Here is a 17,446-nt window from a genome sequence, read left to right as displayed (position 1 = left end):
CTGTATTCGACTCCTGCAACACCTTTCACTTGGAATAGTTTTGTATTCAGTCAGGTACAGGTACAGAAACCAGTAGCAATTGGGAGGGATGTCCTGCTGGATCCACCCTCAACGTAAAGTCCAGTGGTGCACCAAGTTCTCCATCTACTCATCACCATTCATAAATTTATACCTTTTCATTAAATTCAGAAGGTAACATTTTAGATATTTCTGTATCCAATCTACTAGTTATACCTGAAGTGCAGACTATGTAACCATCCTTCATGGCTCAGCCCAAATCACTAGGGAGGGTAGGAAGCCAAACAGTTGTGAACATGGCAACTCTACACAACCTTCTTCACCTCCCCCATGCACTGCAGCGAAAGCCCAATTCTAGTGCTGCTGCCGACAGACAATTACAAACCAAGGCATCAGTGCTTCTCATTTTCCCTCCCTATGCAAAAGCCACAGATTCTTTGGGAAGGTACACAATTCTATGGATATCACAATCCTATAGCATATCCAGAGTCTTTTTCACATTGGCAGACTCTTCAGCCAGAGTACAGGAATAGGATTGAGTTGCCCATCTTACTCAGTTTGTTTAAATTTAATGGTTCTGACGATTTGAAAAGGTGTTCTTAGCTGTTCTCACTGATTACCAAAATCAATTAGGATCAGCAACTTGATACAGGTCAACTTTTGGAAACATGGATTTAAACCCTATGTGCCCCACATGGCTTCAGTCACCCCTACGCAACCCATAAAAACAAAGCTTGGAGACTCCTGCATTAAGGCATCACAATTGTTCTGATCCTTAGCAGATATCAACACACATGCCTTTCTAGTCAAGAACTGAAATACTATGCTTTCATTACCTGACCCATCCAAATGGAGGTCAGCACACTCAATGCCAAGACCTACTATCTACGTGACTAATGCTGCCATTATTGACAATACAATTGACTTGATAAAAAGGAGTTGCATGTATTTTGTATAAAAAAGCTGTCATTAACAATTCTGAAGTAAAAAATGAATTTTAATGTAACAATTATGAATATACCTAAAAGAATGTTTACCAAAGCATATGCCACGTATTTAGTACCCTTTTAAACAGGGTGACTGTGCATGAATGAAGCATCCTTTCAATTATGGGGATTTCCAACCATTTTTTATTCAATCAACTTATACATACTTGAAATTATGTAAGAGAAGACAAAATTCCTCAAACTACATATAAACTTAATATTGGTGCTCTAGTAATTAAGTCACTTACACAAAAATGAAATAAGTCCAGTTTAATTCTGTTTCTACAACCGCATATTTCCATGAAGCATCTGCGTTGCAGGATACAATAGCTTTTGGGGGAGGGGTGGAGGAGTGTCTTCTCAGACTATTACAACCATTGCAGAAATGACAGTTCTACTTAGCCCTCCAAAAGAAATCCCTAGGATGAAGCAATATTGATCAAACACGTTTCATTTCACCAGCTTGCATTTCTCAGCGTATTAAAAGTAACTGCAAGTGGACTTTCTTCTAATTTCACATTTTTTTTTATACAAAAGCTACACAGTGTTACACTTCAGAATACAATTAAATCTATTATGAATTAGTGCTCTACACAATTACTTATTAAAAATCAGGAACGGCTATAACATTACCACTATAACTTAACACTACAATACTATGATAAAAGGAATATCATTTACTGGTCTATTCTACTTCAAAGCAAGCTACATCAGTACCATTACAGAGATTTAAAAAAAATAAAAAAAGTTGACAGGCAAGGCTAGAGTTTTTAGTAAGTTCCATCGTGTGATCCAATCTTGAGCATTCAAAAGTAGGCAACCATTTCCAAATCCATTCTCTGATACTCCTTGACCAAAAGGACCAGAACATGAATTTCCCATAGGAAACTCAGCTTTTTGTTAGTGTCAGGCACTTTGAGATACTAGCCCACCCCTCGAGCCCTCTCAGCAATTCTACAGGCCAATCACAATGCAAGTCCATTCAGACAGTACAACTGCAGAAAGAAAAAAACACAAAAGTCAAAAGATTATTAAATTATCAATTTAGTCAAATTCTGTCTAAAGATGCAAGCTGAAATCGTAATGGTGTAGCAATGGTGCAAAGTTAGTTAATATAATTAACAATTCTTCAACCTTTTAAATGATGCCCATACCTATTACGCAGATTGTATTTACAAGTCTGTATCAAACCAGGCCAGCTGATTACTGTCACCTGGGGGAAGCCCATCCATCAAATCCTGGGCGTGTCCAAGGTCTGGCAGCCCATCAACCGGGTACTCAGCACCAGGGTGGTGACCAGTCATATCATGCTCCATCATCGGGTCAATACCCATGGTGTCCTGTCCATATCCGCCTGGATGGTAAGAACGAAAGCTGGGATCTATATTCACAATAATGGTAGGGCAAGCAAAAAGAGAAATGGGTTAAGAGGGTAGAAGGGAGAATAAAAGTATGAGAACAAATGAGAGCCAATAAAAAACAGCGACTATCAAAGTGAGAACACATTTCATATCCTCCAGCTTCTAGCAGCTCTGCCAAGTTAAAAAGCATGAAAGGCCAAGGCTACTTTCATTACTGCATTGTTTAAACAGAGTGGCCTTTTCTTTTCTGAAGTGGCTGCACAGACACAAAGCACATTGTTGTCAGCAACATACCAGTGATTCAATAAACCATGAGTTATACACAGGGTAGGCATGCATGGTGATATATTCAAAGACCGATAATTACTCAAATATAAATTTGAAAACTCATGCTAATCCCAAGAATTGTTGAAAAAGTCAAGTTCCTTAGTTCAAGTCACTAACTTCATGCAGTTTATAGTCACTTCCGAAACCCCAAAACCATATTAGTTTCCATTCAAATTCCAGACATTGCAGATTTAATAAGGGGTTAGGAATCCATATTTATGAAGATTAAAACCATTTGAAAAAAATCAGTATTTTTCAACAGACAAAACCATCTATCCCTCATGAACACAGTATGTCATTTCCAAAATTAAGTACTTCCCTTGCACCTTTAATTAAAAAAATTACTTCAAATTTCAGTTAACCTAAATTACTCCATTTATATTCTGATGAGATTATCCGTACCCCGATTTTCCTTTCACAAGTGCTCTCTAGTTTCTCTTTTCATCTGCCTCCCCTTGATTGAGTTCAGCTGACAAATGGGCAGTCACTGTTCAGTCTCTGCCCTGTCAATGATTTAAAACTGTTTTCCTTTGATCTCCTACTCCAGAGCATTTGTCCAATTTGGCTCCCATCTCCCACAATTTAGTACATTAAAAGGTAATGCCACAGCCTACTGGAATGGATCACAAATCTTCTGGGATCTGGCAATACTGACCAAAGCTGGCTACAATATCTAAAAAGGTTATTTAAAAAAAAAACTTGTCTTGTTAAAGCAAAGCCAAAATACTATTTTAAATTTCACGTGCATAGTGATTATTCTAGCAGCATAATTTTGCTGTCCATTTAAATACTGTAAAACACAAATTATACAACATCCTGCATTTAAGTGCTAGGTGCTGCAAAATTGTCAATTTTCTATAGCTCCACTCCCAGGACACAACTTTGCTAGTGGCAAGTGCCAAGTAGAAACACCAAACTACAATGTTGTATCTGTAATCTCTTAGCACACTAGCAAGGCTCTGCATTGGGGTGAAGTCTCAAGAAGTTATCCTCAGATCTTGATCTGCATCTGTTTCCAAGGCACAGCAACACTTTTAATTTTTACACTGAGTGTGGTGCCAGGATCATCTTCCATGCTGAACTACAGGCCACATGAATTACATACAGAATCACTTCAGGAGGAGAAGGGAAAGAAGAATTTCTAGCTCAGCTAGATTTGAGACATTCGGGCATCTCATAGCAACTGGACCTATAGCAATTTTCTCAATTCCATTTCTCTAAGCTTTTTAAATACCAACATCTCTAGATATTCTTTCTGGAGCCAAACTATACAAAGAAACCAAAAGCTAGAATAAAGTAGACGTACCATCTGTACGGTATCCAAGAGGTTCACCTTGGCCTCCGATGTCAATTCCGAGATCTCCTGCCTGTTCAGAGCAAGTTTTGAAAAAGCCAGTTATATTTGCCATTTCAGACATCCCTCCCCAAGCATTTCTATGCACACTCTCCTACAGCACACGATGGGAAAATCTTAAAAATTAATACACAAGATAATAACTTTCAGTTGAAATATTTTAATACAATGAAGCTAAATATTCTTCAGGAAAATAAGCACTAGATCTCGTGTACACGCAGCACATCCCTCTAAGCTTACCTCATTCCATGTCATAGGCTCGGTTCTAAACAGTGAGCTTGTAAGCTCAACGGACAGGCGTTTTTTATAATCCTGTGGTTTGTCTTCAGACATACGGAACAATACTGCTGCAGCATAGGTTGCTATATAAACACAAGTTGGACTTCATTATGATATATATTTTTTCCCATTTGACAGTCAACACAAGCCCCAAGTATCAGTTCCAAATTCTTGACCCACACACACTCTTGGGAACAATCTTCAACACAAAGAAATCAGGGATAATGTACATCTTGTGTAGTAAAAGTAAACAGACAGCCAATTTGGACTATAAAAACAAATACACAGGTTCTGATGGAAGGTCTTTGACCCGAAACATTAACTGTTTATCTCCCTCCACAGATGCTGTCAGACCTGATTTGCATTTCCAGCTTTTATGTTGGTATGTCTTAGATTTGTGAAGTCCACCATCCAGAATTTTAATTCAGTGCGGTTACAGGCTTAGTCTACTGATAGCCACACTGCACTGTGCTCAAATTGGCATTAGTCAGATTAAATGGCCTGAAGGCTGATATAGTTCATCTAGGAACACTGCTTCTCCCCACCACTTCATAAATTCATATTGAATTTGTGGAATTCTTGGTGCTTTTGAACACACCAAGTACAAAGTAGTCATGTTAGATGGACTCAACAGGTTTCATTCTTTCCTTCTCAGACAGGCTTTGTACAGACATCAAATGCCAAGTTTCCAGTCTCATTAATCATTTCCCCACAAACCAAGTTTGCCATTTCACAATACTCACCGACACCTTCGTTTCTAGAGTGCAGCAGTTCTGTCAGAGGAGCTGTGGCTCCTTCAGCCTCAATAGCTTCAGCTGCTTCTTTATCCTGAGCCAATTCACAGAGTACACCAGCAGCAACTCGTTGGATATTCTCAATCGGAGAGTATAGTAGCTACAAGACAAAAGCTTTAAACTAAGCCCAAGGGGGTTTTACATTTTATGAGAAAGCTCCATTGTACCGAACACTGTAATAAAAGTTCGATTCTAATTTGCATGCATTTTTAGTTGCCATTTTCCAAATACATATCACCAATTACCAAGTGGGTCACTGATTGGGTTAAGTTCCTCATGGTCACAGATACAAAATTGCTTTGATCACCTTACATTACATGACTGCTGGTGGGAAGGAACATTGGGTCTCATGACACATAGATGCCTCATGGACATTTGGGACAGGCTTGATTGGACAACCGGTCTTTTCCTGTCTGTATCAGAGTACCGTCAGACAATTACAATTTGTCACAAAATTGAAGCGAAATCTGTTTAACATGAGACAGACATGTCAGCTGGCCAAAGATTCAGCAAGTTTGTACATGGCTGAGCCATACAGACCAGAAAAGTCATGGGTTCAATTTGAGTCTATGTTGAATTAATTGAAGTCAGGCAACATGGGTTAGGAAAGGGGATGTAATGGCCAAAGTACTCAACTCCTGATTGCTCTGCAGCAATACTTAATGGAAAAAGGGCACTGAAGGAGTTGCACAATCCTCACTGGTTGAGCTCAGCTTGTTCTTTACCACCTGCTCATGTCATACCCCACCTCAGAAGCTCACATATGAATACTATAATAGCCACATAGGCAAAGTGCCAGACAGCATCACCATCTGTTGACTCATGATCAATGGAGAGTAGGACAAGGAAGAAAACATACAAAACAAAGTTACCTGGACAAACAATGGAATGGTATTAAGTCCTCTAATAACAATCCTGTTGTGAACATCACGTGCAAGAATATGAAGGGCCCCAGTGCAGCCTTCCACAATCTCCTCCATTCGCACTCCCTCCTACCAGACAAAAGCCAGGGCAGATTTTACATGTAGATTCTACTATATTTTGTGGTATATACAGTTAAACATATTCCAGACTAAGCTTACCACAAACTGCTGCTGTGTACCTCCCATTGATGTGCGGCGCTGGGTGTCTTGGTGTGCTCTAACCAATAGTTGAACCAATCTTGGAATGGCACCTTGTTCACGAAGTGGGGCATGGTTAGCTGGACACAAGGCCAGATTACGGATGAGACCAACAGTAGCCTTAAAAATAAAAACCAAGCCACAGAAGCCATTAAATTCACCAACATGGTTAAGTGTGCGCTCAAGATTGATAGTCTTATAAATGCTTCAATATTCTCACGGCCAATTAGGGATGGACAACAAATGTTGACTATGCCAATGACACACACAAGCCTGATGAACGAATTTAAAAAATTAATACAAGAACACTATCATTTTAAGAATGTCTCCAAAGACACTTAGGTACAGCAGTATTATTTCCTGGCACAGCTGAAATTTTCTTCTAAATTTCATGGCTGTGGATCAACGTTCCCTCAAATTTTTTTTTTTTTTATTGAGCGCGTGGCTCCTTCAGTTTTTTTTTGAGTGGCCGCACACGCACAGTAATTTTAAGAGGCCAACTTGTGCGCAGCCTGCGCTGAGTTTCAGGTTGCTGCATGACAGCCTGGCAGTGCAGTTTACAGAGAACATTGCTGTGGATTGCAATAATCGGAAACTTCTAACTTTTATTATGGAACACATGATGGAAACTAGTCTCCCATATATCATGGGCACTACATTCTGAAGAATCTCAGCCAAAGATACGTTTGAAGTTGCAATGCAATTTTTGGCAATAAAATCAGATTTTAAAGATGGCTAGAAATGTGAAATCTTTCTGTAATGAAAAACATTTTCTATATAACTGTTTATCTAACCCTTTCAGTAAATGTACTGAACCAGGCAGGAAAGCCCAGCTTTCAATCCATGGTCACCTAATTCTTTTTTTGCTGGGAGGTGGAGGGGCCCTATAGTTAGCTTCAGGATCGGCAGGCTAGGGAGATGCTTAAAGGCTTAGGACTACCATTAGGATTCCTAATGAACTACTCTGCTGTAAGGAAATAATCAGCCTGTTACAAACTCCTTTGCTGATCAGATAATCTGATACTTAGGAGTCCTTACAAGTGAAAAGCAATTATCGGAAAGTTTGACAAAGTCTGCTACAACCCAGCAACAGTTACCCCAATACTTGCCGTGGGAGGGACAAGGGGCAAAAGAATTTGCATATCTACTGACTGTGGTTTTAGAGGTGGAAAAGTTCCAAACTACAAAAATTAAGTTTTTTTTTGAAGGGGGCAGAAAGGGGTTGGGGGATTGCTGAAGATGCAGCAAACATCAATTAAGAATGACAGTCCATCAGTTTTTCATATCACTGAATACCGTGAGCTGAACAGAAAAAGTGTACTGGGATATTACCTTAATCAGAGGCCAATGAGATGGAGGGTGCAGCAGTTTAACCACTACAGGCAACCCATAGTGAAGACGTACAGCGTTTTGGGCCATCTCTGCATCTTGATGCCTGCTTGTCAAATGACGAAGAGCACAAATGGCAGGTTCAGTGATATCTTCTCTGTCACCAGCCCTGAGGACAGTGCGCACCAAGGCCTCAATACCACCAACCTGGCAGACCATCATCTTGTTCTTGTAGTTATTACATGTCAGGTTAGAAAGGATACCTGCTGCACATGTCACAACATTAATATCATCTGATCCCAGGAGCTGGACAAGAGTTCCTAGGAGACCTTCCATTCCCTCCTAAAACAAAGAGTATTAAAAAATGCCAAAAATAATTTAACAGGATTCTCATTGCATTTATTATATAAAATAAACAAAACTGATCCAAACAGCAGATGCCAACATACTAAAGCCAGTTTCTTTACATACGATCCCCAATCCAACCAACCAGTTCAATTATGTGGTTTTAATGCTCTGAACAGCATAACCAATCCACTGCCAAATTTGCCCTGGACAACAGTTTAGAAATGTGATCGCTTGTGCAAAAAAATGCATTTACACACAGCCTTTTTTTAAAAGCAGTTAACTGTTCACAAGAAATAGGGGCGGGAGAAGACCATGTGGCCCATCGAGCCTGCTCTGCCATTGATGATCGTGGCTGATCTTTGGGTTTCAGCTCCACTTTTCTATCTGCTCCCCAGATCCCTCGATTCCAAGGCACCAACAATCTGTCTATCCCAGCCTTAAATGTATTCAACGACAAAGCATCTACAAACCTCTGGGGTAGAGAATTCCAAAGATTCACAGCCCTTTTCAGTGAAGTATTTTCTCCTCATCTCAGTCCTAAATGATCAGCCCCTTATGCTAAGACTGTGCCCATGTTTTAGAATGACAGTCCATCAGTTTTTCATACCATTCAATACCTTGAGCTGAACAGAAAATGTGTACTGGGATATTACCTAACCAACAGAAACAATCTCTCAGATCTACCCTAACCAGCGCCTTCAGAATCTTGTACGTTTCAATGAGATCACCTCTCATCCTTCTAAATTCCAGAGAATATAGACCCAATTTACTCAGCCCTTCATGGGATGAGAGTGTTGTCCCAAGGACCAATCTAGTGAATTTTCATTGTACCACTTCCAATGCAAGACTATCCTTCCTTAAATATGGAGACCAAAACTGCATACAGTATTCCAGCTGTGGTCTCAAAGCCCTATATAATTGTACCAAGGCTTCTTTATTCCTGTATTCCAGTCCCCTTGCAATAAAGGCGAACATGCTATTTGCCTTCCTAATTGCTTGCTGCAACCCGCATGCTCATGTAACTTTCTGCGTTCCTTGTAAGAGCACACCCAAGTCTCTCTGAACAATCAACATTTAAAAGTTTCACACCTTCAAAAAATATTCTGCTTTTCTATTTACGGCCGAACTGAATAACTTCACACTCCCCCACATTATACTCCATCTGCCATCTTGTTGCCTACTCACTTAACCTGTCTATATCTCTTTGCAGCCTGTCTCCTCCCCACAGCTTACCTTTCCACCTACCCTTGTATCGTCAGCAAACTCAAGATACATTACTCTCAGTCTCGTCTAAGTCATTAATATAGATTGTCAATAGTTGATCCTTGCAGCACTCCATTAGTCACAGCCTGCCAACTTGAAAATGCCCTGTTTATTCCCACTTTGCTTCCTGTCTGTTAACCAATCTTCTAGCCATTCTAATATATTACCCCCAACTCCATGAGCTTTTATCTTACCTATTAATCTTTGTGTGGCTCCTTATCAAATGCCTTTTGGAAATCCAAGTATAATACATCTATTGGTTCCCCTTTATCTACCCTACTAGTTACATCCTCAAAACGAAAGATTTTCCCTTTCGTAAAACCACGCTGACTTGTTCAGTTTAAAGAAATGCTATGTGGCTACATAATCGACATGTAACAGTGAATTCTCATGTTTAATTTATTTCCTTCCCTCATCCCTACACTAAAGTTAACGAATAGTTACCTGCTTAGTAGCAGCATCTGACAGATTTCTCAGGGTCCAGAGACAGTTCTGAACAAGTCGCTGACTTGGGTCTGTAAGATGCAGTCCAAGAGCCTGCATACCACCTGAAAAGGAGTGGAATGTTTAGAAGTTGTCCACCTGCCTGAAGTCAAAAGGCCCAATGCCACAAAGGGTCAAGCACTCACCAGCTTCCACAATTGCAGGTTTGTTACTGGAGCAAACAGACAGCACTTTGAGTACACGGCTGGTGGTCCACAACAATTTCTCATAAGTATAGGTCCTCATGATGTTCACGAGTGCCTGGGGCCCTCCACTCGCCAGAATGATCAACTACAGAACAAACAATGCTTTTAGTACAATTGAGGTCACAGCTGGTTGCAAGGTTTTATTTAATTAAATCACTTACTTTGCTCTCTTGGTTGCCATATGCCAATATCTGAAGGCAATCTGTTGTGATGGCCAGAAATTTGACATTGGTCTTGTTTAGCAAGGCAACCATTTTCTGCAACCCACCAGCCAGACGCACTGCCATCTTGGCTCCTTCCTGGTGCAGCAACAGGTTGTGAAGGGTTGTTATGGCATAGAACAGAACAGAATCCACTGGAGAGCTACAAAATGATATGAAAATGTTTCAGTCTATTAAACATACACTAATTAAATGCTGGAAATAAGTGTGAAGAAAATCTTCTGGATTCAACTAATAAAAGCATTTGAAAACATCTTAAAAATATATTTGTCTTTTCAAGTCTTCTAGTGAAGGCTCAACCCATCATAAAGCAGTAAACACTTGGCCTATTATCGTGTGGAGAATCTCTGGCACAAACCAGCGTCCCACCATTCCCATAGCTCAGAATTACAGTGTAGTAGTTAACACATTTAGAACCATCACCCATGAGGAACACTAATAAACCAAGGACTAAAACAGTAGAAACATTCAATATAAAAAGACACGTGCCCAAGTCTTAATACCCACCCAAGCATTTTCACCAGGGCAGGGATGCCTCCAGATTTGAAGATAGCCAGCAAGCCCTCACGATGGTGAGACAGGTTATGTAGAGTTCCAGCAGTGCAACGTGCAGTCTCCACATCATTGGTATTCTGCATGGTACGGACAATAGCAGATACCATCTGAGGAGAACGCATAATGGCGTGGCGAGAGGCTTCTTTTTTTGACAGTTGATGAACCATCACAGCAGCTTTGTTTACTACAACCTAAAACAGAGGTGGGCAGGGGTGGAAAGAAAAGTCAGTATACACACAGTAAAATCAGGCCTGGAGAGCTTAAGGTTTAAGTTTTGCATTTTCATTATAGTCCATTATGGAAGTTGACAAAATAGTAGCAGCATTAACCTCAGATGTAAAATTGCTTCAATGGTTGTGCAAAGACCTGCTAATTATTTAAACTGATAAACCTTGTTACTATGACATGTTTTGAGCCTCAGCAACCATTTTGTTATAAAAGTTCCTCTACCTGGTCCTCATCATTCAACAGTTTTGTTAATTCTGGGATAGCACGGGTAGCCAGCTCCGCATCATCCTGATAGTTGATTAGGTTAACAACAGCATGCTTCAGCATCTGTGAAGGTTCAGCCAAGCGCTGCACATTGGTTGGGTGAGCAGCATCAAATTGTGTTGACGGGATCTGCATGCCTTCATCCAGTGTTTCAGGAAACATGGCAGCACGAACCCGCTGGGCTCTCGTCATAGCATATTGTCCATCAATATCTAATCAAAAAGGATAAAATAATCAGGAAAGAAATGATGCAAGCCAAATGTAGAAATAAGAATCCATGATGTATCATGTATCCATGAATGTTACTGTATTCAAGACCATTTTTAAGACTAGTAGTGAATGAAAAGCATCAACGGTGGAGTCATTCCTCTACATACATAAAACTAGAGGGAAAAAAAATCAACCAGCATCATGGAGATTCTGCAGCACAAATAACTAACATTACTACTGGAGCCCAAATACAGAGTTAATAAACAGTTGAAGTAAAATTTTAAAAGCATTTAGAAATCAAACTTACCAGTCACTTGCTCTGGTGTGAAGGACTGAGAGAAACCTTGCTCCCACTCGTATAGTACTTGACTGGTATCCACTTCTTCCTCTTCTGGGTTGCCCTTCCCACTCAGTGAAGGGGCTGTAGTCGTGGCTCCAGAGTGAATACCTGAATCCAAGTATGACTGCTGCTGCCAGTGACTGACCTGGGCTTTACGATCTGGCTCCATGGCCATGTCCAGTTCCATCAAATCAGCTGTTGCCCCGGGGTTTTGGCAGGGGGAGGGGGGGGGGTTTAGGAAGGGGGGTTGAAAAACAAATACAGAAATCAAGCTTTTAAGATGCATTAATTTCAACAGCATGCAGTCTCTGGTTCTTGCCTGTCTGATCAAAGTAGCTCAAGCAATGGTCCCTTTTACACCTTCCTCTACTATTGTCTCCAGTACCCACCTTTCTCACCACCAAACCACACCCCCCCCCCCCCCTCCCCACCATTTGGCCACATCCTCTTGCTTGCCTATATGCTGCCCCTTGGCAACATTATCTATAAGTACAAAGTGAGCTGCCACATGTACAATGATGACATGTAGTTCTGCTTCACTGCTTGTCTTAGGTAAGGCACAATTCCCTCCAGCTCAATACTAGGAAAATTGAAGCCATCAATCTTTTGCCCCAACCATTTGCTAGCAAATTAACCCCCGTCAATGGAGCTGAACCCCATACTGCTTGCAAGCTCTGCATCCTATTCACCCCCGATCAGAACTTCCAAACCCATATGTTCTATTGCAAAGATTGCCTACTTCCAAATCCACATCGTTTACCAACGCTGCTTCGCCTATCAGCCGCTGAACAATCATCCATGCTTTTATCACTTTCAGGCTTGACTATTCCAATGCTCTCGACAGCCTGTTTTCCACCCAATGTAAACTTTTAAGCTCACCCAAAACTGCTGTATGCAATGCTTACCCATTACCCCTCTCACTTTGGTGGCTGGAAGCTCCCACTGCCCTGCAGCTCCAATTTAAAATTCTCAACCCAATAACCTTGACCCTTGCTATTTGCACAATCTTCTCCAGAGCTCTAAATCCCCATCTACAAACTGTCCATGGCCTTTTGTACACACACTCCCTTCCACTGCCCCACCACTGGCAGTCATGCCTTCAGTGTCTTGGTCCCTCTCCTCCCTTAACACCCACCTTTGGCAAAAATTTTCTCCAATATTGGTTCTTTGAATTTCCTTGGGATATTTTCCCACATTAAATGTGAAATTGGAACGAGATTAAACTGCTGTATTCATAATGTTAAGCCCATCCACACCACTTTCTCTGGAAAAACCGCTTCCAAATCTTCAAATAGTGTCACTAAAGCTGGCACTACAAGGGACACCAGTAGCTAAGCATCTAATTGAAGGCAAACTGACTACATTACATTGTGATGTTTTCCCAAGTGGATTCACTTAGTAATTCCATGAATAGGTAAAGCACTGTAAAAAGTCAATGAATCTACTCGCCCAGATTCCTCTCCACAGACTAATGGTTTGAAAAGATTGCAAGTATGTGCCCAGATCAATACTTCAAAATAATGAAATGAACACAAATGTTTTAACGTTTGAGTAAAATTTTAATTGTGTAGCATCTGTTACTTTGACAATATCAGTATTCTGATATTGGTTAGCACCACAGCCTCACAGCTCCAGCGACCCGGCTTCAATTCTGGGTACTGCCTGTGTGGAGTTTGCAAGTTCTCCCTGTGTCTGCGTGGGTTTCCTCCCGGGGCTCCGGTTTCCTCCCACAGCCAAAAGACTTGCAGGTTGACAGGTGAATTGGCCATTATAAATTGCCACAAGTATAGGTAGGTGGTAGGGGAATATAGGGACAGGTGAGGATGTGGTAGGAATATGGGATTAGTGTAGGATTAGTATAAATGGGTGATTAATGGTCGACACAGACTAAGTGGGCCGAAGGGCCTGTTTCAGTGCTGTATCTCTAAATCTAAAATGTGAGTGGGGTGCACAGACTGAAGCAGCATTTCTGCCTACAATCTGACCCAATTTCCTAGGAAGCACATAACACTAACAGTCGAGGCTGAATTAGTTTCCAGCTCAACCTAATTATCAAGTACTCACCAGAGGGTACATTAAGCAAAAATAGAAATGTTCACTTCATGTATAGTAATATAAATATATAAATCTCAATTTGCTTTCATCTGGATGTGTCAAGACCTAGGGAAATATGCTAAACATCTAGGGTCAGACGAATTGCTGAGGGAATGGTACTTAAGAAATTTTGTACCTGAGGTAGTCATTTCTTTTCAATTCAGCCTCAACAGTCGTTTAATCTCCAATACCTAAACCAGAGAAGACAACAAAGATAGCATTAAACACTAAAATCTCAATTGTCAGCACAGCTAGGATTCTTGCAGTATACAAACAGATCAATGATGAGTGGAGACGCTAAATCACTTTAGGCTACTATTCCATATCACCACCTTTTTCTCTTATTAAAGTATAACTGAGGAATATTTCAAAGAGATATTGTTCACTTTTATATATTATACTCATTTATATAAAGTTGCATTAGCATTGCACATGCTGTGTGCCTCAAATTATATTTTGAAGATTTGAATTTTGAACTATTATAAAGTATATAAAAACTCCTGCCAATTCCACGGTCTACTTTGGGCAAAATACCAAATTTAAGATTACTGACATGATGCATGTCACCATCTTATTTTCAGCTCTGAAAATGGAGCCTCATAAGACTCAAAAATTCCCTTTATATGACCCTACTAAACTACAATAATGTGAGTTTGAAGGTTAAGTTCTTTAAAGCTACCATAAACTGCAGCATATATTGTACATTGTTAAATGTACATCTTAATTAATCTAGCATGAATTTAAAAAAACTCTAGGTTACACATGGTATGTTCTTTGGTGGTGGGGGATGGGGGGGTGGGGGGGAACTCAGTCTCAAACTGAAGCAAAGTTTTGAAACAATACAGTCCTAGAGTCCGACATGGCAACTGAAATATACAACAGACCCAAGAACCAATTGATGAACTTCTAGCAAAGTGCTAAACTAGTCAGCCAGCACTGATGGATCCCACATTTACTGATATGTACTATATCATTTGCTATTTGGCCTTCAAACAACTGAAAACCAGTGTTGCCTGGTCTTGCTCTAATGCATAAACAATTTATGGATAACGCCTCTCCTACCCATGTTAATCAAAATTACATTTATATTAAAATTTGTAAATTCAGGGTATAGGTAACATACAATCACGAGGGTGACAAAACTAAAGTACATGTATTCCAGCTGTACCTCCAACATAAGATGACAGCAATAAATAGATTGAGAAAAATAAATAATTGCAGTTGAACATTCTGACAAAAGTCACAGATCAAATCAAAGCTAGGAATAGCCATAAAAATGGCTGCAAATGGACTAAGTGGCTCGTGCCTATCTCACACAGGCAGAAAAGCTATTTTTACTCCCAATGGGTGTACAAATCTTCATTTTCTCATTCTCCCCCTACCCTACCCCAACTGCCAAGGTACAAGCACACTGCTGAATGGCAAAAAATATCTTCAATAGATCCCAATGCCGTAAAATCCAGCACAATATATTAACAGGATAACTGCGACACCCACTGGATTCGGGACCAGCAATGGAAACGGTCTTTCTATATAAATACACCATTAGGATTCAGTTTCGGGTGCATTTTCCATTGGCAACTTCTATCTAGTCACACCAGCAGACATTCTATGCAAACCTGCTAATTAACAGGAATGGTAGTACTTAGCTTAGTTCTAATACAGTAAGTATGAAGGTTGCCTGATGTTAGTTATCCCGAAAGATTGTCGAGAAAATTGTTAAACTAAAATTTCAGATAAAATCAATCAGATTTACTAAAATTTTGCCCTGCATTATTCAAAACAAAACTTAATAAAAATCATGACATTGTTGCTACTGAACTTGCACTAACTTCTAGTTATCATGCCTCTAATTGCCTTGGACACCCAAGGGCAGATTAAGCTAGCTCATGTCACCAGTGCAAATAAAATCCAATCAAGGAGTTTTTTGGGGTAGGAAGGAAATTTGAACAAAAGATTAGCTCCATTCAAGTCCAGAGTGCACCATCAGTACAAACTGGTTAATGATAAACATCCCAAGAATTCAATTTTTCTTTTGGGGAAATTTATAGTAGCTTTACCTGCCTACTTCCATTACCAATCTGTACCATGGTGAAACAAATACAGCATGAGCATCAGAATATAAACCCACCATTTAAATAATTCCAATCTCAGGTTTCAAGTTCAGAGGCACTGCATTATGATGTTTCTTTTGCAAAACAAAGAACGATACAACTGAAGGCAGTCACACAAGTTTTTGACTGGTCACTGCTAGAAATGTGGTCAAACTCCATCACCATGACTTGACTGTTGACAGTTGCTGTGATCCTACCATATACATGATAATTAGTTTTGCCATAACTGGCAAAAGTTATCACTGTAGTGACACAGCCATCCTTTCTAGAGAAGCACCCTGCTTTACTTCATGACTTAATCCTGTGAAAGACATCCATCTGTTAATGAGTCGTTGAAGCACAATCAAAATTCTGATGAAAACATCAAGCAGTTTAGTCATAAACATACCTCTTCACAACGTCAATTCTCAATAAAACAAAATTCATGCTTCCCCTTCAACAAACACCAGACCACTAACAGAACAGCTGAAGCAACTTGGCACCAGCTGTTTCAATAGATGCACCTCCTCCCAGGATGTCATTATTTACCAGTATAACAACTGCTACACTCCAGAGTTTGAAACAATGCACAGGACGATAAGTCCGCTATATCTTAATATTTTTTTTTAAAAGATGAAAGACCTGGATCCATTTAAGAGGCAGCCAGACTGTCACGTAAATTTTACAACTGAGCTGGAAGGTGTCCAGCTCAGCAAGCCGGAACAACAGGCTCACAGCGGTGGCAGGAACTCTAGAGGCCATGAAGTGGGGTGGGGAGGGGTTGGGACTCACTGATGGCAAGTGCACTTTAACAAGGTGCAAATAGCTACTTGCACTGCCCAGAATAACCGGTGCACTCAACAGGGTTTAAGATGCACCTATGGTCAACGGCAAATGGTCTGCAGCATTTGCCCAATATTGGTGGCTGACCTATTACCAGGGACCGTGTGAATGGTGGGCACTGTACTTAAATCAAAGAACCACAGCTCCAGCGACCTGGCTTCAATTCTGGGTACTGCCTGTGTGGAGTTTGCAAGTTCTCCCTGTGTCTGCGTGGGTTTTCTCCGGGTGCTCCGGTTTCCTCCCACAAGCCAAAAGACTTGCAGGTTGGTAGGTAAATTGGCCATTATAAATTGCCACTAGTATAGGTAGGTGGTAGGGAAATATAGGGACAGGTGGGGACGTGGTAGGAATATGGGATTAGTGTAGGATTAGTATAAATGGGTGGTTGATGGTCGGCACAGACTCGGTGAGCCGAAGGGCCTGTTTCAGTGCTGTATCTCTAAACATAAACATAAGTAGGCAACATGATTTTAAGATTTATCAATAGGCATGAGTCACATACTGAGCTGCTTTCACACCCTCCACCCCCAAGTTTCCTTTATCTCTTTTGAAACTGCTGGTGCCTATGGAGATATCAATCTCCCCATCAACCACTATTTTGTCTAAGCAACTGCTTTTCACGAGCCTTCACAGCAAATGTTAGCAGACTATAGAGAGAGAGAGGCACCTCGAGCACTCTTTTCAGCAAGATTCAATGAGTGGTGATCCAAAATAGAAACCTCACTGATT

General features: G+C 40.5%; 1 protein-coding gene across 2 annotated transcripts in view; it reads right to left on the bottom strand.

Moving 5' to 3' along the window:
• Positions 1 to 1,259: 1,259 nt before the first annotated feature.
• The window catches only part of ctnnb1 (catenin (cadherin-associated protein), beta 1), a 47,124-nt gene continuing 30,937 nt past the window's right edge, over positions 1,260 to 17,446 (bottom strand). For both annotated transcript variants that reach the window (XM_068054421.1, XM_068054420.1), the window contains exons 2-16: positions 13,918 to 13,972; positions 11,655 to 11,882; positions 11,096 to 11,349; positions 10,598 to 10,836; positions 10,031 to 10,232; positions 9,810 to 9,954; positions 9,625 to 9,728; positions 7,573 to 7,911; positions 6,202 to 6,360; positions 5,992 to 6,111; positions 5,069 to 5,219; positions 4,287 to 4,408; positions 3,999 to 4,059; positions 2,159 to 2,385; positions 1,260 to 1,999 (exon numbers count right to left, since the gene is read on the bottom strand). In XM_068054421.1, coding sequence (XP_067910522.1) covers positions 2,177 to 2,385; positions 3,999 to 4,059; positions 4,287 to 4,408; positions 5,069 to 5,219; positions 5,992 to 6,111; positions 6,202 to 6,360; positions 7,573 to 7,911; positions 9,625 to 9,728; positions 9,810 to 9,954; positions 10,031 to 10,232; positions 10,598 to 10,836; positions 11,096 to 11,349; positions 11,655 to 11,882; positions 13,918 to 13,930 — 2,346 coding nt within the window. In that variant the 5' untranslated portion in view covers positions 13,931 to 13,972 and the 3' untranslated portion in view covers positions 1,260 to 1,999; positions 2,159 to 2,176. The remainder of the gene's footprint in view (positions 2,000 to 2,158; positions 2,386 to 3,998; positions 4,060 to 4,286; positions 4,409 to 5,068; positions 5,220 to 5,991; positions 6,112 to 6,201; positions 6,361 to 7,572; positions 7,912 to 9,624; positions 9,729 to 9,809; positions 9,955 to 10,030; positions 10,233 to 10,597; positions 10,837 to 11,095; positions 11,350 to 11,654; positions 11,883 to 13,917; positions 13,973 to 17,446) is intronic.

This window comes from Heterodontus francisci, chromosome 2, assembly GCF_036365525.1.
Source record: "Heterodontus francisci isolate sHetFra1 chromosome 2, sHetFra1.hap1, whole genome shotgun sequence".
NCBI lineage: Eukaryota > Metazoa > Chordata > Chondrichthyes > Heterodontiformes > Heterodontidae > Heterodontus > Heterodontus francisci.
The sequence above is the reverse complement of the archived record's forward strand: the minus strand, read 5'-3'. Positions and strand labels throughout refer to the sequence as shown.